At 32.7% G+C, this 21,631-nt stretch overlaps 2 protein-coding genes across 3 annotated transcripts in view; both read right to left on the bottom strand.

Annotated features, from left to right (window-relative positions):
* Positions 1-15,430, bottom strand: part of LOC119607598 (myosin-VIIa) — a 52,249-nt gene extending 36,819 nt beyond the window's left edge. The window contains exons 1-2 of one of the 2 annotated variants that reach the window (XM_037961580.1): positions 15,288-15,430; positions 9,390-9,507 (exon numbers count right to left, since the gene is read on the bottom strand). The gene's annotated coding sequence lies outside the window, so the exon portion shown is untranslated. The other variant, XM_037961581.1, reaches the window with a different exon arrangement.
* Positions 15,431-18,570: 3,140 nt separating this feature from the next.
* On the bottom strand, positions 18,571-20,479 carry LOC119607597 (transcription elongation factor S-II). The gene is given in 3 exon segments (XM_037961579.1): positions 18,571-19,721; positions 19,724-20,044; positions 20,389-20,479. Coding segments are annotated over 3 exon segments (981 nt in total). The 5' UTR covers positions 20,458-20,479; the 3' UTR covers positions 18,571-19,130.
* Positions 20,480-21,631: the final 1,152 nt, after the last annotated feature.

The raw sequence follows: 21,631 nt of genomic DNA, 5'->3' as shown, positions 1-21,631 counted from the left end.
AGAACTGAACTAGAACTGAACTAGAACTGAACTAGAACTGAACTAGAACTGAACTAGAACTGAACTAGAACTGAACTAGAACTGAACTAGAACTGAACTAGAACTGAACTAGAACTGAACTATAACTGAACTAGAAACTGAACTAGAACTGAACTAGAACTGAACTAGAACTGAACTAGAACTGAACTAGAACTGAACTAGAACTGAACTAGAACTGAACTAGAACTGAACTAGAACTGAACTAGAACTGAACTAGAACTGAACTAGAACTGAACTAGAACTGAACTAGAACTGAACTAGAACTGAACTAGAACTGAACTAGAACTGAACTAGAACTGAACTAGAACTGAACTAGAACTGAACTAGAACTGAACTAGAACTGAACTAGAACTGAACTAGAACTGAACTAGAACTGAACTAGAACTGAACTAGAACTGAACTAGAACTGAACTAGAACTGAACTAGAACTGAACTAGAACTGAACTAGAACTGAACTAGAACTGAACTAGAACTGAACTAGAACTGAACTAGAACTGAACTAGAACTGAACTAGAACTGAACTAGAACTGAACTAGAACTGAACTAGAACTGAACTAGAACTGAACTAGAACTGAACTAGAACTGAACTAGAACTGAACTAGAACTGAACTAGAACTGAACTAGAACTGAACTAGAACTGAACTAGAACTGAACTAGAACTGAACTAGAACTGAACTAGAACTGAACTAGAACTGAACTAGAACTGAACTAGAACTGAACTAGAGCTAACTAGAACTGAACTAGAACTGAACTAGAACTGAACTAGAACTGAACTAGAACTGAACTAGAGCTGAACTAGAGCTGAACTAGAACTGAACTAGAACTGAACTAGAACTGAACTAGAACTGAACTAGAACTGAACTAGAACTGAACTAGAACTGAACTAGAACTGAACTAGAACTGAACTAGAACTGAACTAGAACTGAACTAGAACTGAACTAGACCTGAACTAGAACTGAACTAGAATTGAACTAGAACTGAACTAGAACTGAACTAGAACTGAACTAGAACTGAACTAGAACTGAACTAGAGCTGAACTAGAACTGAACTAGAACTGAACTAGAACTGAACTAGAACTGAACTAGAACTGAACTAGAACTGAACTAGAACTGAACTAGAACTGAACTAGAACTGAACTAGAACTGAACTAGAACTGAACTAGAACTGAACTAGAACTGAACTAGAACTGAACTAGAACTGAACTAGAACTGACTAGAACTGAACTAGAACTGAACTAGAACTGAACTAGAACTGAACTAGAACTGAACTAGAACTGAACTAGAACTGAACTAGAACTGAACTAGAACTGAACTAGAACTGAACTAGAACTGAACTAGAACTGAACTAGAACTGAACTAGAACTGAACTAGAACTGAACTAGAACTGAACTAGAACTGAACTAGAACTGAACTAGAACTGAACTAGAACTGAACTAAAACTGCTCTCTGATCTTTAACTGATAGTTAATGATCTTCTATAATGGATCTTTAACTGATAGTTAATGATCTTCTATAATGGATCTTTAACTTACAGTTTCCTCCAAACATGGATCTTTAACTCTTAATTTCGTTAATCTGCATGAAACTACTAGTTGGTCTCACTATTCTTAGCCGATATAAGTGGTGTTGCCATCATAGAACATTTTTTTATTTAACTAAAAAAAATTCACGTGTTTTTCTCTATTTTTTCACAACTATAGCCTGAGAGATTACAAACAATGGCAAAAATTGTAACGCTTGAGAGATTTGTAGGAAAAAAAAAAGAAAAGTATTGCCAACTTAAAAACAACAAAGATAAACAAAAAACGCCTTTGAAAAAGCCCTACTCTAAAAATACAAGTGTTAAGATTCAAGAGCTTATGATATCATCTTTATTTTTGTGCTAAGACTATTTATATATTTACTAAATTAAAGTGCAACAGCAAAAAAAAACCCAAGTATAATTAATATTTATTTTGCAAACAAAAAATTTAAAAATATTATCAAACAAGTTTTGATACAACTCATTTAATATACAAAGTACTTAAAGCAAATCGAAAAAAAAAATACTACAAATGAATACAAACAATTGAACAATTCATAAACGATGTCGTATCTTTGGAAGTCATAACAAAGTTTTCAAACAAAATTGTATCAAAAACAATAATAAAAAAGTACCATATACTACGATACAACCCTACAACAGCAAATGTGAATTGCACAAATATTTATGTAAATTAATAAAGAAGACTCTCATGACATTGTATTATCAAAAAAAAAAAATTATTAAGATTTCTTTAAAAGCGAAACAAGATTCAATAACAAACAACAATATAATGAAAACAACAAAAAGTGCATTATAACTTACAAAAAAAAAACACATAAACTTTGTAACGTCAAACAACTTTCACTGATATGTCATATTCATATGTATGTATCAAATCCATATAAACAAAACAAAAACCTTCTTTCTCTCTTTTACTACTTATAACTTCCAACTCCTATCCAATTAGTAATGAATAAGATTTTTGGTATCATAATAATAAAAATCCACTTTTGTTAGACATTTAGTCATTCATTAAGTCGGTCGAATTGTCATTTATGTTTCAGTTCATCAAAATAGTTTTGTTATTGTCTGTCGTTTTTTTTTGTCATAAATTTCCGAAATGAACTGTAAAATTTTGAAATTTTTGTTTTTATATTCAAATGTTTGTTAAGTTTTTGAAGTGACAGTTTTATTGGGTATTAAAGTTTCAAATTCAAATGCAAATTTTGAGTTTTAATCTTCTCTATCTTGATAAAAAGCACGTGTTAAAATAGTGCATTAGTTAGAGATTTTCTTTAAACGATTAATCGGTTATTTTGATATTGTTCTCTTTTACTTTCTGTTCAACAATCATTGATCTTTTACTGATAGTTTAGACTCTCCATTCTTAGATCTTTAGCTAACAGTTTATGCTTTTTAATCAAGGGTCTTTAGCAAATAGTTTCCTCTATCCAATCATGGATCTTTAATGAACAGTTTATTCTCTCTAATCATGAATAATTAAGCAACAGTTTCTTCTTTCTAATCTTTGATCTTACACTAACAGTTTTTGCTCTCCATTCGTGGATCTTTCAATAACTGTTTATGCTCTCCAATCAAGTAAACATTTTCTTCTTATCTTCCTAATCATATATAGTTTCTTCGCTCCAAACATGGATCAAATAATGGATCTTTAACCAATAGTTCCTTCTCTGCAAACATGGATCTTTAACTGACAATCATATATCTTTAACCAATAGTTCCTTTTCTGAAATTATAGATCTTTAACTGACAGTTTCTGCTCTTCAAGAATGGATATAAAACTATCTACAATCATAGATCTTCCACTAACAATTTTTACTCTCCAATCATGGATCTTTTAATAACTGTTTCTTCTCTCTAATCATAGGTCTTTAACTGACTTTTCTAGTTCTGTTCTAGTTCTGTTCTAGTTCTGTTCTAGTTCTGTTCTAGTTCTGTTCTAGTTATGTTCTAGTTATGTTCTAGTTCTGTTCTAGTTCTGTTCTAGTCTGTTCTAGTTCTGTTCTAGTTCTGTTCTAGTTCTGTTCTAGTTCTGTTCTAGTTCTGTCTAGTTCTGTTCTAGTTCTGTTCTAGTTCTGTTCTAGTTCTGTTCTAGTTCTGTTCTAGTTCTAGTTCTGTTCGTTCTATTCTAGTTCTGTTCTAGTTCTGTTCTAGTTCTGTTCTAGTTCTGTTCTAGTTCTGTTCTAGTTCTGTTCTAGTTCTGTTCTAGTTCTGTTCTAGTTCTAGTTCTGTTCTAGTTCGTTCTAGTTCTATTCTAGTTCTGTTCTAGTTCTGTTCTAGTTCTGTTCTAGTTCTGTTCTAGTTCTGTTCTAGTTCTGTTCTAGTTCTGTTCTAGTTCTGTTAGTTCTGTTCTAGTTCTGTTCTAGTTCTGTTCTAGTTCTGTTCTAGTTCTGTTCTAGTTCTGTTCTAGTTCTGTTCTAGTTCTAGTTCTGTTCTAGTTCTGTTCTAGTTCTGTTCTAGTTCTGTTCTAGTTCTGTTCTAGTTCTGTTCTAGTTCTGTTCTAGTTCTGTAATAGTTCTAGTTATAGTTCTGTTCTAGTTCTGTTCTAGTTCTGTTCTAGTTCTGTTCTAGTTCTGTTCTAGTTCTGTTCTAGTTCTGTTCTAGTTCTGTTCTAGTTCTGTTCTAGTTCTGTTCTAGTTCTGTTCTAGTTCTGTTCTAGTTCTGTTCTAGTTCTGTTCTAGTTCTGTTCTAGTTCTGTTCTAGTTCTGTTCTAGTTCTGTTCTAGTTCTGTTCTAGTTCTGTTCTAGTTCTGTTCTAGTTCTGTTCTAGTTCTGTTCTAGTTCTGTTCTAGTTCTGTTCTAGTTCTGTTCTAGTTCTGTTCTAGTTCTGTTCTAGTTCTGTTCTAGTTCTGTTCTAGTTTCTGTTTTAGTTATGTTTTAGTTCTGTTCTAGTTCTGTTCTAGTTCTGTTCTAGTTCTGTTCTAGTTCTGTTCTAGTTCTGTTCTAGTTCTGTTCTAGTTCTGTTCCAATTAAATTCTAGTTCTGTTCTAGTTCTGTTTTAGTTCTGTTCTAGTTCTGTTCCAGTTCTGTTCTAGTTCTATTTTAGTTCTGTTCTAGTTTTGTTCTAGTTCTGTTCTAGTTATGTTCTAGTTCTGTTCTAGTTCTGTTCTAATTCTATTCTAGTTCAGTTCTGTTCTTTGGGAACTAACTCTAGAAACAGATTTTGCACATCTACTCAGTAATCGGTAACCGTTAAACCGATTACCATGTAACCTATTACAATACAAGAGTATTTCCACTATTATTTTATCTCTTTTATTGTTTCCACAACAAATAATTTATCGAAATATTTTCTGTTTATATCATCTTTCTCTTTGTTTATTGCAGTCATCACCTAAGTCTCCTCGGTGTTTGTTTTGCTAACAAAATCGTAAAAAAGCCAAAAAGGTGAATTTATGTGACAGACGTGCTTGAAAGTGAAATTGTTTGAATAACTTTTCGTACAAACGTGGAAAATGTAAATGTTGCAGTTGATAGAGGAAAAACTAAAAAAAAAGTATTTATCAAAGCCCCGATTAGAAGGGTGTAATATGATAATGGGTATTTCCGTAAATATGACACTACTAAGAGAACAAATTGAGAGAGACAGGGAGAGTAAAAATCTGATATCAAGATGAATATTTAAATTATTTGTTACATTGTCAAAGTTTTCTTTGTTTGTCAAAAAAAAATAACGGTGTTAATTAAAATTACATGATTAATTACTATAGAAAACTTTTGGTAAAGTTTTCTAAAAAAAATTTGGTAAAAAATTTCTTTAAAACAAAACCCTCTATAACAGTTATAAACCATAAAAATTAACAACAAAATTGAAAAAAAACAACATATTTCAAATAACAAAAATAAACCATTAAAAAACAATTAAAAACTTCACATGACTCTGACATATAGTCAGGGACAAACTAATGATATTGACAGTAATACGAAATAATACAAACAAAGAGAGAACAACTACAAGAGAGTAAATTCAGACAAAAAAAAAAAAAAAAAAAGAAATTTCTAATAGCAGCCGGTTTTCAAAACTGAATTTAAGTCAATGATGTTAAAACTAACAATAATGAAGTTGAAGCTGTTTATCAACCAGCTAATGAAGATCATTATTATAAACAGAAAATTTAAAACTGCTGATCTTGCTCAAGACCACAATAGAGAGAGATAGAGAAATAACTAAATAAAAGAAAACTTATGAAAAAATATATAAAAAGTAAGGTTAACTAAAGCTTAATTAAACAATAGTTTTTTTTTTTAAGTTTTAAATAAAATGAATGAAATTCATTGAGAATTTTATTTGAGAAAAAAAATACATAAAGAAATTCTCTTAAAACATATCTTGTTAAGGTTTAAGTTGAAGAAGTATTAAAAACAATGTACGATTTTTGTTTTTAAAGAAAATAAATTTCACTTTGGTGTCAATTTTTTCTTATATTTTTCATAAAACTAAAGAAATCATTGTTATGTTAAATTTTATAATGCAATATAAAAGAGATTATTGTTGTTTACGGATGTGTTGGAAAAAACTGGGAAGCTTACATCATTTTTTATTATTATACATTGATCATTTTTTAAAAAAATATTAATAATTTCACTTTTTTAAAGCAGAGATTTGATGATCTATAGTCCAAACTACAGACTCAACTATGGTTCAGACAATAGACTTAACTATAGACTCAAATATAGTCCAGACTAAAGACTAATGTATAGTCCAGACTATAGGCTAATCTATAGTACAGACTAATACATAGACTATAGTCCAGACTATACACTAATCTATAGTCCAGACTATGGACTAAGCTATAGTCCAGATTATAGACTTTTTTATAGTTCACACTATAGACTAAGTTATAGTCCAGACTATGGCCTAACTTATAGTAGATATTTTAGACTAGATTAAAGACTAATATATTGTCCAGACTAAACACTAATCTATAGTCCAGACTAAAGACTATTCTACAGCCCACACTAAAGACTGTTCAATAGTCCAGACTATAGACTGACCTATATTCCAGACTACAGACTGTTCTATATTCCAGACTATAGACTGTTCTATATTCCAGACTATAGACTGTTCTATATTCCAGACTATAAACTGTTCTATAGTCCAGACTATAGACTGTTCTATAGTCCAGACTATATACTGTTCTCTAGATCAAACTATAAACTGTTCTATAGTCCAAACTATAAACTGTTCCATAGTCCTGAATATAGACTGTTCTATAGCCCTGACTAAAGACTGTTCTATAATCCAGACCATACTCTGTTCTATAGCCCAGACTATATACTGTTCTTTGGTCCAGACTATAGACTATTCTATAATGCAGACTAAGACTGTTCTATAGTCCAGACTAAAAACTGTTCTATAGTTAAGACTATAGACTGTTCTTAGTCCAGACTATAGACTGTTCTATAGTCTAGACTAATGACTGTTCTATAGTCTAGACTATAAACTGTTCTATAGTCCAGACTATAGACTGTTCTATAGTCCGGACTATAGACTGTTCTATAGTATAGACTATAGACTGTTTTATAGTATAGACTATAGACTGTTCTATAGTCCAGACTATAGACTATTCTATAGTCCAGACTATAGACTATTCTATAGTCCAGACTATAGACTATTCTATAGTCCAGACTATAGACTATTCTATAGTCCAGACTATAGACTGTTCTATAGTCCAGACTATAGACTGTTCTATATTCCAGACTATAGACTGTTCTATAGTCCAGACTATAGACTGTTCTATAGTATAGACTATAGACTGTTCTATATTCCAGACTATAGACTGTTCTATAGTCCAGACTATAGACTGTTCTATCGTATAGACTATAGACTGTTCTATAGTCCAGACTATAGACTGTTCTATAGTCCAGACTATAGACTTCTATAGTCCAGACTATAGACTTCTATAGTCCAGACTATAGACTTCTATAGTCCAGACTATAGACTGTTCTATAGTCCAGACTATAGACTATTCTATAGTCCAGACTATAGACTGTTCTATAGTCCAGACTATAGACTGTTCTATAGTCCAAACTATAGACTGTTCTATAGTCCAGACTATAGACTGTTCTATAGTCCAGACTATAGACTGTTCTATAGTCCAGACTATAGACTGTTCTATAGTCCAGACTATAGACTGTTCTATAGTCCAGACTATAGACTGTTCTATAGTCCAGACTATAGACTGTTCTATAGTCCAGACTATAGACTGTTCTATAGTCCAGACTATAGACTGTTCTATAGTCCAGACTATAGACTGTTCTATAGTCCAGACTATAGACTGTTCTATAGTCCAGACTATAGACTGTTCTATAGTCCAGACTATAGACTGTTCTATAGTCCAGACTATAGACTGTTCTATAGTCCAGACTATAGACTGTTCTATAGTCCAGACTATAGACTGTTCTATAGTATAGACTATAGACTGTTCTATAGTCCAGACTATTGACTGTTCTATAGTCCAGACTATAGACTGTTCTTTGGTCCAGACTATAGACTGTTCTTTGGTCCAGACTATAAACTATTCTATAGTGCAGACTATAGACTGCTCTATAGTCTAGACTAAAGACTGTTCTATAGTCTAGACAATAAACTGTTCTATAGTCCAGACTATAGACTGTTCTATAGTCCAGACTATAGACTGTTCTATAGTCCAGACTATAGACTGTACTATAGTGCGAACTATAAAATGTACTATAGTCCTGAATATAGACTGTTCTATAGTCCCGACTTAAGACTGTTCTATAATCCAGACTATACTCTGTTCTATAGTCCAGACTATATACTGTTCTTTGGTCCAGACTATAGACTATTACATAGTGCAGACTATAGACTGCTCTATAATCCAGACTATAGACTGTACTATAGTGCAGACTATAGACTGTACTATAGTGCAGACTATAGACTGTTCTATAGTCCACACTATAGACTGTTCTATAGTCCAGACTATAGACTGTTCTCTAGTCCAAACTATAAACTGTTCTATAGTCCTGAATATAGACTGTTCTATAGTCCCGACTTAAGACTGTTCTATAATCCAGACTATACTCTGTTCTATAGTCCAGACTATATACTGTTCTTTGGTCCAGACTATAGACTATTCCATAGTGCAGACTATAGACTGCTCTATAGTCCAGGCTATAGACTGTTCTATAGTTAAGACTATAGACTATTCTTAGTCCAGACTATAGACTGTTCATAGTCCAGATTATAGACTGTTCTATAGTCCATACTATAGACTGTTCTATAGTATAGACTATAGACTGTTCTATAGTGCAGACTATTGACTGTTCTATAGTCCAGACTATAGACTGTTCTTTGGTCCAGACTATAGACTATTCTATAGTGCAGACTATAGACTGCTCTATAGTCTAGACTAAAGACTGTTCTATAGTCTAGACAATAAACTGTTCTATAGTCCAGACTATAGACTGTTCTATAGTCCAGACTATAGACTGCTTTATAGTCCAGACTATAGACTGCTTTATAGTCCAGACTATTCTAAAGGCCAAACTATAGACTGTTCTATAGTCCAAACTATGGACTTTTCTATAGTCCAAACTATAGACTTCCAGACTATATAATCTTATGATCAACATCCTTAAATATACATTGTTTTCCCATCTTCTTCAGAGACTAATGTTTGATTCAGAAGATTAATTGTTCATGAAAGATCTTTCTGCCGAGAACTGTTTTAAAAATTTCTAGAATATTTTCTATTCATAAAATCAAGAATTTCAATTCAAAAGAGTTCAACTTGTATAATAAAATGGATTATTTAATAAAAAAAAGGAATTCCAAGTACTCACCTCAAAGTTGTAGTAACAAAATATCGGTTTATATCACGTATCGTTTCCGTTTAATTTCGTTTTTCAGCAAATTTCTAGCAACACTTAAAATTTTTCAAATAATTTGTGATGTTAAATACTAAAAAAACAAAATTATAAACAAATGATAAAAATACATATATTTTAAACAAATTTAAATTAATTATATTTTTAATATTTTTATTTAATTTTTAAACAATATTTTTGTTGCCTTTTTTTAACGCATTTTCTAGCAAACCTTTTCAAAACTAGTTTTTTTAACTTTTTCAAAACAACCGGTATTGAAAATTGTATTTTATTAATTGTTTTTTTTTTATATTATATATAATTTTATGTTTTATTTTTGTATTTTTTATGCATATGTGGCATGCAACGTTTCCACGCACTTAATTCTTGGCTTTTTATTTTATTATTTTTTTTGTTCAGTACTTCTTTGTTGCCTCTTTGTGTTGCAATACAAAGCTGTGTTTTTTGCTGCTGTTGTTGTTTTTTTTATTCTTCCAGTTTTTTTTTAACCAACAAGTTATTGCACCTGGCGTTTTGTGCGAATTTGTTGTATTTACAAGTAATTTTATATTATTTAGAAAAAAAAAAAAAAAAACAAAACCTTTCAACGTTGTCAATGTCGGTAAGTTTGACTCGGACTGTCGGTAAATGCGAACATGTTGAAATGTGTTGCAGCAGATGAGTAAGTCGACAATCGTCTCTCAGTGCTGGTTTTAGGAAATGTGAGAAAGAAATTTTGTTGAGGTATGTAGAAGTATTAGGGGTTTGTAAAAGTTTCGGTATGAAATAGATCAAATTGATCATGAAATCTAATATTTCATTAGTCCAGTCTATAGACTAATACATAGTTCAGACTATAGACTAATCTATAGACCAGATAATAGACTTATCATTTGTCCAAGCAATAGAGAAATCTATAGTCCAGACAAAAGACTAATGTATAGTCCATACTGTAGAGTAATCTATGGTCCAGAATCTGGACTTTAATCTAGACAATAGATTAATTTATAGTCCAGATTATAGACTAATCTATAATCAAGACTATAGTCTAGACTGTAAACTAATCTATAATCTAGATTATTGACTAATCTATAGTCCAGAATATAGACTATTCTATAGTCCAGACTATAGACTAATTTATACTAGAGACTATAGACTAATCTATACACCGGAATATAGACTAATCTATAGTCCAGGCTATAGACTAATCTATAGACCAGACTGTAGACTAATCTATAGTTTAGACTATAGTCTAATTTATAGCCCAGAGTATTAGACTACAGTGTGGTCTAAAGATTATACTATGGTCTGGACTGTAGATCATACTATAGTCTGAACTGAAGATTAGTCTATAGTTTGTACTATAGATTAGTCTGTAGTCTGGACTATAGATTAGTCTATAGTCTGGACTATAGATTAGTCTATAGTCTGTACTATAGATTAGTCTATAGTTTAGATTATAAATTAGCCTATAGTCTAGACTATAGATTAGTCTATAGTCTGGTCTATAGATTAGTCTATAATCTGGACTATAGATTAGTCTATAGTGGACTATAGAATAGTCTATAGTCAGGACAATAGATTAGTTTATAGTCTGGACTATAGATTAGTCTATAGTTTGGATTATAAATTAGCCTATAGTCTGGACTTTAGATTAGTCTTTAAGTCTGGTCTATAGATTAGTCTATAATCTGGACTATAGATTAGTCTATAGTGGTCTATAGATTAGTCTATAGTCTAGACTATAGACTATTCTATAGTCCAGATTATAGACTATTCTATAGTCCAGATTATAGACTAATCTATAGACCACTATAGACTAATCTATAGTCCAGATTATAGACTAATCTATAGACCAGACTTAAAGACTAATCTAAAGTCCAGACTATAGGCTAATTTATAATCCAAACTATAGACTAATCTATAGTCCAGACTATAAACTAATCTATTGTCCTCACTATAGACTATTCTATAGTCCAGACTTTAGAATAATCTATAGTCTAGACAAATCAATAGACTACAGACTCTAGACTATGCAATAGTCCAGACTATAGACTAAACTATAGTCCATACTATAGACTATTATATAGTCCAGTCTGTAGTCTGGACTATAGATTAGTCTATAGTCTAGACTATAGTCTAGACTATAGACTATTCTATAGTCCAGACTATTCTATAGTCCACTATAGACTAATCTATAGTCCAGATTATAGACTAATCTATAGACCAGACTATAGACTAATCTATAGTCTAGACTATAGGCTAATTTATAATCCAAACTATAGACTAATCTATAGTACAGACTATAGACTAATCTATAGTCCAGACTATAGACTAATCTATAGTCCAGACTACAGACTAATCTATAGTACAAACTATAGACTAATCTTCAGTTCAGACTATAGTATGATCTACAGTCCAGACCATAGTACAATCTTTAGTCCACACTGTAGTCTAAACTCTAGTCTGTTGAAGTTTTACAAACTAATAATCCAGACTGTGGACTAATATATAGTCTCTCCTTTCATTCTTCCAACTCCGCAATTTCTTTTCAAAATTTATTAAATTTTTGCTTCAAAACTTGTAATTTAGATCTTTTGGAAATTATTTTTCTATTAACCGTTTTATATCGATTCAAAAATCCCTATTACCCCGAATATATTTAATTATTGTCACTGTCATGCTTAACTAACACTATTATTATCATCACACTATCATCTCTTTCTGCCTCTTTACTTGTCATATTCATCACTTGTTCTCAAACTCTACCTCACTCTCTCGTTCTCTCCTAGTTTTGAAAACTCTTTATGATTTAGCTCTTTTTAATAGAGTCTTAATTATATGAATGTATTAGAAAATCAGCAGCAACTAATATAACGAGATATTTAAGTCTTTAGTTTAGGCCTTGTTATAATTTCTACGCTTTTTTTTCATAGAAAATATTTGTACCATTTATACTGGTACATACATATAACCGCCCGTCAGACTGTCTATTTGTCTGGCCAACTAAAACGAGGGTGGTATGAAAAGTACAGTAACAATGTAGGAGATAATTTTGGAAGTTTAAAGAAATATTAATATAAAAACTTTAAGCTCGATATTTTTCTCTCTCCCTCTTTCTGTCAAATTATTTCCCCATAATTCATAATTTCTTCGAACTTCTTATTTGTATAGATTCAACTTTTCTTATCTCTTTTGAACTCCATATAAACCCAACATGAAATCCACCTCAGATCAGAGGGCGTTTCGATTGCAATAAAGCTTCTGGAAGCTCTAAAATGTTGCTTGCTAGAAAACTTCTTCATGATGTAAAGTATGGCCGACGTTTTTAATACTGAATTTAAGTTTTACAATCTTTAGGCCTCGATATCTGACGTGAAGCAGAAATCTGTAATTAGCTCAGATCTATACTATAGGAAACTATACTTTGCTCTCTGGACTGTGACTTTAGATTAAGCAACATCCATATAGATATGTAGGGTCTTGAGTCCTTATTGATTTTTTCTTGGGTTTTTTGAAGTTGTAACGATTAAGATCAACGACCATATTAAATCGGAATAGTTTAAACCCCAAGGGCATTTTTCGTAACCGATTGTCAGGTTTAACTACATCCCAACTATGAGAAAAAGAAATACCTGGGCGTATCAGATCAAGAAAGAAAATGACATGTGGAAATATTACTCTTTCCTAATTTCTACAGTCTTTTTATTACTTTGGTCCCAGAGAGATCAATCCGTTTCTTCAAACAAATGTGTGTCTTTTGGTGACGTATTTGTCAGAGAGTTCAGGAGCAGAATGAATATCGAATGAGAAATTTAGTTCCAAGTTTTAGCATAATGTCCATATCGACAAGTGTTTTCGAAATCAAAGTTTATTCGATCACATTTACGGTCATTCGCCCCCAGATCAAAAGCATTTTCGATATTCTGCAAGTGATAATAGCAGCAAACCGCTATCTGGAATCCAAATCAATTCGTCTGAGTGTCATCTAAGTTGGTACATTTCGTCATTATCATGTTCGAGATGTGAGTTACGTTAAGAGATACAAGACTGTATATGTAGAAGGTTATGTGCGTCATCTCTAGATTTTATTCTCGGATGTTTCTCTCGGATGCAAATCACATTTAATGTAGGTATCAGTGGCAGCTATATCTAGCAAGACAGTTTTTCCCCCACAGGTGCATGTTACCTTGAACCGCCCTCACCTTAGTGTTTGTTATTGCAATCAGGGGATTTAGAGGGATTACCAATACCACTAGTTTCTCTGGACTAAAAACTGGAGGATTCAAATGAAAATTGACTTGATAGCATACAGAATGAAACACGGGGTTTTCCATACACCACCCGCATAAACAAGTGATTGTTTCGGCAGTTTTTCTCTATGAATGTATCGGTTAATAGAGTTGGATTGTATTATCGATAAAAATTTAGTATAGGCCTTACGACCACTGTCTACAACCAGTGCGGAAAGTAAGGTTTAAGTGTTCATCGTTTTCCAAAAAGTTTCTTTACTTATTCGACTCTCCTTAATCATTCGATTCTTATTACGTTTTCACTAGAGCTTAGGGTCCAAAATAACACTTCAAAACTATAACATCCAGTTGAGTTGTTTGAAAGTCTAGAATTCTATATACTCTGTTAAAAAGTATTAATTCATTATTTATCGGATTGACCCTCTAGACCGTTTTTCCTTTTGCATAATAATAGCTCTTCCAAGGTGTCTTCCTTTAGGAAATGAAAGGTTATATTAATTCCCAAGCGGACTTACGAGTGAAGAACATTTCTTGAGAGATCCTAGAGATTTCTTCAGATTGTATTCTTAAAAGACAAACCTAGGCACTGTTGGGGTGCCATCCGATTTTCTAACCTTTTACGACTACCCTCCTATTAGTTGGCTGCTTGTTTTTGGTGTTATATTCATTAGATTCTTTCTAATTCTGGTCTCTGTCAGTCTGGTTTTAAGGTGAATGCACTGGCAGTATGTTGTGCTCTAATGTTCTCAATTTCTAACAGATTGAGAGGTTATAACATGAGCTCTCTTTCTTTTTCTCTCTCTCTGAAAATGTTTATTATTTTCTTTAATTTCTTTACAAATTCGTAACGATAGAAGGGCAATTATTAAGAAAAAGTGTTAAATTTTTAATAAATTTTTTTTGTTAAAACAAAATTTTGCAAAATTTTTAAAACTTTTATGTTTTGATAAAGAGTTTAGAGCTAAATATTTTTAAATTAATTAGACTAATTTTCTGTAATTTCAATTTTATATTTCTTTTCAAATTATCTAGATGTTAGTGAGATCTATAAAACCTCCGATAAAACGGTTAATTTTACGATTTTTTTTCTCTAGAATTTGTAGTTTATGTGGTTGGGTTTTTAAAACAGGTTACATAAATAGGTCAATTCACATATTTTTCAACAGGTTACTTTGCCTGAATGCACTTCCTGGTTTCAATTTTATGTGGCATACAACACACACACACACACGCTCTTACACCATGCTACACAAACTGCTAGCTTTACCACACTCACTTTATAGATAATTTGCTGTTGTTTTTGTTTTAATAAAGATTTATTTTTTTTTGTTATATTTTTTCAGATAAAAAAAAGCACTTGCTGTTTGTTAGTGGGTTTTGTTTAATTAATTTATTGCATTTTCCTTAAATTATTTTCACTTCAGTTATTTTTTCTGCGTACACTACGCTACACTCTCGTCTCGTTTCTATATATTTTTTTTCATTAAACAGAAAAACAAAATACCAGCAACAACAACAACAACTTAAAACCCGCTTTTGCTTTGAGTATCTACACCTTTTTTTCTTTGTTTTTTTTTTTAGATTTTATAATTCTTGTTATTTTTTTGCTTTTATTTCTCACCACTTTTAATAAACCGTTTACTGGGTTTGTTTCTTTTTTTTATATTATTTCACTTATTTGTTTTTCCTCTTTTCACTGTTTATTTTTATTTCCCACTGTTCTTTTTTCCGCTAAAGACAACTTAACACGACGACAGGTAAACTCGTACTAAACTGTAACGTATTCCATTTGACTGGTTTGTGTTAAATCGTTTATCAACATGTTTTTGTTAGCTCTTCTTCGTTTTTTGTCCATTCTCTCCGTGTTCCATTACGCTCTGCCATTACGGCTGTTAGATCATTTGTTGGTATAAGTGAGCGTCCGTAATGAGCGTGTGTAAAGAGTTTTTGTAATTTTTCGCCGGCTTGTCTCAAATGATGCAACAAGTGTTTAAAAGCTACACAAAAAAAAAATAAACAAAACAACCGTTTATTGGCAACAACCAGTAGTCAGTGTTTCAAATATTCCATTTTTATTGTTGCAACAAAGCCATACCTTTCCATATACATACCTACCGTTATCTACTTGTCAATAAAGGAAATTAAATCTGCCTAAAAGTATGCTCTAATTTCTGTTTTTATTTTCAAAACATAAACATCTACACTGAACAAAAATGTTATGGAAGAAAATATGTAATACGGGTCGTCCCAAGTTTAGTTATATTTCAGCTCTAGCTGCTTCAAGTTTAGTTCCTATTTAGAAATAGTATAATTCTAGTTCCAATTTAGTTCATTTCTAGTTTAATTCTTAATCAGTTGTATTTCCGTTCACCTTTAATTGGAAATTAGATCTTGCTTAGTTCGAGTTCAGTTTTCATTCTCAATCAGTTTTAGTTTTGTTCCAGTTCTCTTCTATTTATATTCCTTTCTGCTCTACCTCTGTTCTGGTTCTATTCTCATAGTGTTCTGAATTAGTTTTAATTCAGTTCTAGTTCTGTTCTAATTCAGTTCTAGTTCTGTTCTACTTCACTTCTAGTTTTGATCTAGTTTTGTTTCAATTCTATTCTAGATCAGTTTTAGTTCAGTTCCAGTTCAGCTTTATTTCAGTTCTAGTTCTGTTCTAGTTCAGTTCTAGTTCATTCCTATTTCAGTTCTAGTTCTATTCTAGTTTTGTTCTTTTCTGTTCTAGTACGGTTTTAGTTCAGTTCTAGTTCACTTCACTTAAGTTCAGTTCTAGTTCTGTTCTAGTTCAGTTCCAGTTCAGTTCTGTTCTAATTCAGTTTTAATTCAGTTCTAGTTCTGTTCTAGTTCAGTTTTAGATCAGTTCTAGTTCAGTTCTAGTTCAGTTCTAGTTCTGTTCTAGTTCAGTTCCAGTTCAGTTCTGGTTCTGTTCTAGTTCAGTTCTAGTTCAGTTCTAGTTCAGTTCTAGTTTAGTTCTAGTTCTGTTCTAGTTCAGTTCTAGTTCTGTTCTAGTTTAGTTCTGTTCTAGTTTAGTTCTGTTCTAGTTCAGTTCTAGTTCAGTTCCAATCCAGTTCAGCTCTAGTTCTAGTTCAGTTATGTTCAGTTCTAGTTAATTTCTAGTTAAGTTCTAGTTCAGTTCTAGGTCACTTCTAATTCTGTTCTAGTTCTGCATTAATTGTGTTCTACTTCAGTTTAGTTCGAATTCAGTTCTAGTTCAGATTTAATTCAGTTCTAGTTCTCTTCTAGTTTAGTTCTAGTTCAGTTCTAGTTCCCTTCTAGTTTAGTTCTAGTTCAGTACTAGTTCTAGTCTAGTTTAGTTCTAGTTCAGTTCTAATTCTTCAGTTCAGATCTATTTTAGTTCAGTTCTAATGCAGTTCAAGTTCAGTTCTGGTTTAGTTCTAGTTCAGTTCTAGTTCAGTTCTAGTTCTGTTCTAGTTCTGTTCTAGTTCTGTTCTAGTTCAGTTCTAGTTAAGTTCTAGTTCAGTTCTAGTTAAGTTCTAGTTCAATTCTATGTCACTTCTAATTCAGTTCTAGTTCAGATTTAATTCAGTTCTAGTACTGTTCTAGTTCATTTCTAGTTCAGTTCCAGTACAGTTCTAGTTCATTTCTAGTTCAGTTCTAATTCGGTTCTAGTTTAGCTCTAGTTCAGTTCTAGTTTAGTTCTAGTTCAGTTCTAGCTCAGTTCTAGTCGTAACTCAGTTTTAGTTCAGTGCCAGTTTAATTCTTGTTCAGTTGTTGTCGTTGTTGTAACAGATTGGCGTAACTGGATGTTCTTCCCTGGGGAAAAAAACTTCCGGTTGATACAGTTGTTGCTGAGTTGACAATCTTTGGCCGATTGAGAATCGGATCGTTCCGGAGCGGGGATCCAATTGTCCTGGGAACTTAGTTCAGTTGTAGTTCAATTCTATGTCAGTTCTTATTCAGTTATTCTTGTTCAGTTCAGTTCTACTTCAGTTCTGGTTCAGTTCTAGTTCAGTTCTACTTCAGTTCTGGTTCAGTTCCAGTTCAGTTCTAGTTCAGTTCTATTTCACTTCTAGTTCAGTTCTAGTTCAGTTCTAGTTCAGTTCGAGTTCAGTTCTAGTTCACTTCTTGTTCAGTTCCAGGAGTTGTAGTTGTTCTAGTTCAGTTCTTCTTCAGTTCTAGTTCAATTCTAATTCAGTTCTAGTTTATTTTCAGTTCAGTTTCACTTTAGTTCTAGTTCAGTTCTACTTCAGTTCTAGTACAGTTCCAGTTTAGTTCTAGTTCCGTTCTAATTGTGTTCAAGTTATCTGCTAGTTCTGTTCAAATTCTGCCAGGTTCTGTTCTAATTCTGCTTTAGTTCTGTCTAGTCCTGTTTTAGGTCTGTTTTAGTTCAGTTCTAGTTCTATTCTAGTTCTCTTCAGGTTCTGTGCTTGTTCTGTTCTAGTTTAATTCTAGTTCTGTTTTACTTCTATTCTTCTTCTTCTTGTTCTAGTTTTGTTCTAGATCTATTCTAGTTCTATTTTAGTTCTCTGCTAGTTCTGTTCTAGTTCTCTTCTACGTCTATTGTAGATCTGTGTTAGTTTTGTTCTAGTTCAATTCTGCTCCAGTCCAGTTTCAGCTCAGTTTTAGTTCTGTTCAATTTCAATTCTAGTAATTTGCTGGTACTATTCTAGTTCTTTCCTTTCATTTCTTTCCTGTTCTACTTGTGTTCTAGTTCTAGTCCTCTTCTAATTCTGTAATTTTATATCAGAAGATCCTCAGCGGTCTTTTTGTTGTAGTTGCCGGAATATTTATATATTTTAAATAGTTTAAAATTGTAAAAAACATTTTCTTAAAATTTAATTTTTATTTTAAAATTTTCAACTTTTTCAAAACCTGATTTATTGAAACATTATATGATTTTGTGTATGTATTACTTGTGGTGTTATTAATTAAGTACTTAATTCGGTAAGTAGGTAATTAGCATCATATTTTATTTATTTGTTTGTATATATATACTATATGTATGTCCAATTAACAAGAGTATATTTTGACTTAAAAAATAACTCTTTTTTTTTTTTTTTTTGAGAGCAAATACTAATTATCTATACAAAAGTGAATTAGTAATTGCATTTATAATTTTAAGAGGCATATCCAGAAGGATATGTCACAAGACTAACTATAACGACTAAGGTAATGATAATTAAAAGTTTATGAAACAAATTACTTGCAATATGATTTTTTACTATTGTAATAAAATTAACTTTTTTGAAAAAAGGCTACAAATTAAATGTAGGGGGGCAATTATATATTAAAAATTAAAGAAAAACGATAAAAAAACAAAAAAATAATAATAAAATTCAAAGAAAATTTAAAATAGAATTGCTACCATTATTTTAAAAATTGGTTTTTCAGTTAAGAACATAAAATTAATTATAAGGTTTAAGGGTTGGTAGTGTTTATGTTGGAGGTGTTGGTGTTGTTGTGGTGGTTGGTACAGGCTGCTTAAGCGGTAAGTATTATTTCAGCAGAACTTCCAGCGATTACCGCATTCATTACACATGACAAAAGTGGTCATAGGTTCATCAGATGAACGTGTTTGCAGTTGATTATAGGTACAATTACGTTTCTTACATTTGCCACACTTAAGCAGATCCGTTTTGGTGCCCTGTACTGTGGCCAATTGGGCATCATTAATAGCTTCTTTGACAAATTTCTCTCTTAGCTTTTTCATTTCATCACTGGCCATTTCTTCGGGCGTCATTTTAGCCAATTGCTGAGCAGTAATGGCACCACACATGTAATTGCCACGCAAGGTGCGATTTTTGGGATCTTTCAAATTGGCCACCCGAGAGCGTATGCGATTTTTGTATTTCATATCGGTATTTCTGAATTCAGCATAAATGGCTTCCTCCAGCTCTATGGCCATTTCTTCCGGTTCCGGCCAACCCTCCATGGCTTCACCCACTTTCAGGGCATTGCAAAGCATTTCACGGCATTTCAAACGCACCGCATCCGTCATGCCCGACGAAGCGGGAAAAGAGGTTTGTGTCGGCCGACGTTCATCTTTGGTTGACGACGATGAGGAGGAGGAGGAAGATTTTTTCTCATCTTTTTATCTTTGTCTTTAGAGGAGGAGGAGTTGTTGGAAGAGGATTTCTCTTTATCTTTGCTGGATGAGGAACTAGACTTGCTAGCCGAGGAGGATTTGCTGTCACTGCCGGATTTGCTAGAATCTTTGCCCGCCGTCGAACCGGGTGCAGCTAAGAAACGTTTCCAGTTTTTGATTAAAGTCTTAGCCAAGGCTATAACCTCTTCGTCTTTGCTGCTTTTGCGTAACTCATTGACGGTCATGCCAATGCGGGTTTTTGTCAAAATTTCCAAATTAATATTGAGCGACTGTAAAGCCTTTAGTAGGTCCAAGGCTTGTTCTTGACCCTAGGAATATAAAACAGTTAATATCTCATTTAAATTTATAAATTAAAACAAATGTTCTTTATAACAATTTGAAATTTAGTCTGGTTACAAACCCTCTACCTAAAACAGCATAAGTCATTATTGTTCGAACACACAAATTTTAAGAAACACCGGCTGCTGGCTGGCTGTACTAGGTTTTAGCAACAGCACAACAACAACAGCAAAAATAATAAAAGGCGCGCATGAGACTCACACACATTGTTGAACTCTGCTAATTGCATTTTTAGTCCACAAACACCTTTCAATGCATTTTACTTTTATTTCCCTAACATTTCTATCATCTTAGATTCCAAATTAATACATACCGTGCCATCATTTGTTGTGATTTTGCTCATTTTCTTTTGTATTTTAAAAACTTCCTCTTCTACACTCATTTTTGTTCACGTTTATTTTTAGCTGCAAATTATAATACAGTTATTAGTTATTTTCACTTAAAACTAAAGTTTATTTCATAATCTATCGATTTCTAACTTACTTTTGAAAGTTTTGTTAATTTATTAGTTAAATTTAGCGATTTTTGTGAAGAAAAAAATCTGGTGTGTTCTCGTTGCAGAAAAAATTACAACCTTTTTTTCTTATTTTTACTTTGCACTGAATTCGCTTTTTTTCTGTATTGACAAGTAGCGGCCACAGAGTGATGCCATATCATGTGCTTAAATAAACAATGCAGGGTTGCACGGAAAAGTAGTAAGCACATGAAAGTGGTTAACAGCAAGTTGCCATATGTGAAGAGAAATAATTTTTAGTTGGTTTGGTTAGTTAGTTTTAGTTAGTTTAAGTTCGTTAATTAGTTAAGTTAGTTACGTTAGTTCGTTCGTTCGTTAGTTAGTTAGTTAGTTAGTTAGTTCGTTAGTTCGTTCTATAGTTCGTTCGTTCGTTGTTTTCTTCGTTCGTTCGTTCGTTGTTCGTTCGTTTCTTTCGTTCGTTCGTTCGTTCGTTCGTTCGTTAGTTCGTTCGTTCGTTCGTTCGTTCGTTTTTCGTTCGTTGTTCGTTCGTTCGTTGTCGTTCGTTTCGTTCGTTCGTTCGTTCGTTCGTTCGTTCGTTCGTTCGTTCGTTCGTTCGTTCGCTTCGTTGTTCGTTCGTTCGTTCGTTCGTTCTTTCGTTCGTTCGTTCGTTCGTTCGTTTCGTTCGTTCGTTTCGTTCGTTCGTTTTCGTTCGTTCGTTGTTCGTTCGTTCGTTCGTTCGTTCGTTTCGTTCGTTCGTTCGTTCGTTCGTTCGTTCGTTCGTTCGTTCGTTCGTTCGTTCGTTCGTTCGTTCGTTCGTTCTTCGTTTCGTTCGTTCGTTCGTTCGTTCGTTCGTTCGTTCGTTCGTTCGTTTGTTCGTTCGTTCGTTCGTTCGTTCGTTCGTTCGTTCGTTGTTCGTTTCGTTCGTTCGTTTCGTTCGTTTTCGTCGTTCGTTCGTTCGTTCGTTCGTTGTTCGTTCGTTCGTTCGTTCGTTTCGTTCGTTCGTTCGTTCGTTCGTTCGTTTCGTTCGTTCGTTCGTTTGTTCGTTCGTTCTTTCGTTCGTTCGTTCGTTCGTTTTTTCGTTCGTTCGTTCGTTCGTTCGTTC

The sequence above is a fragment of the Lucilia sericata genome, unplaced genomic scaffold (genome assembly GCF_015586225.1).
Source record: "Lucilia sericata isolate MDLA Ls3-8-SP2 unplaced genomic scaffold, ASM1558622v1 Contig000714F_arrow, whole genome shotgun sequence".
Lineage (NCBI taxonomy): Eukaryota > Metazoa > Arthropoda > Insecta > Diptera > Calliphoridae > Lucilia > Lucilia sericata.
This window is presented reverse-complemented; position numbering and strand designations above follow the sequence as displayed.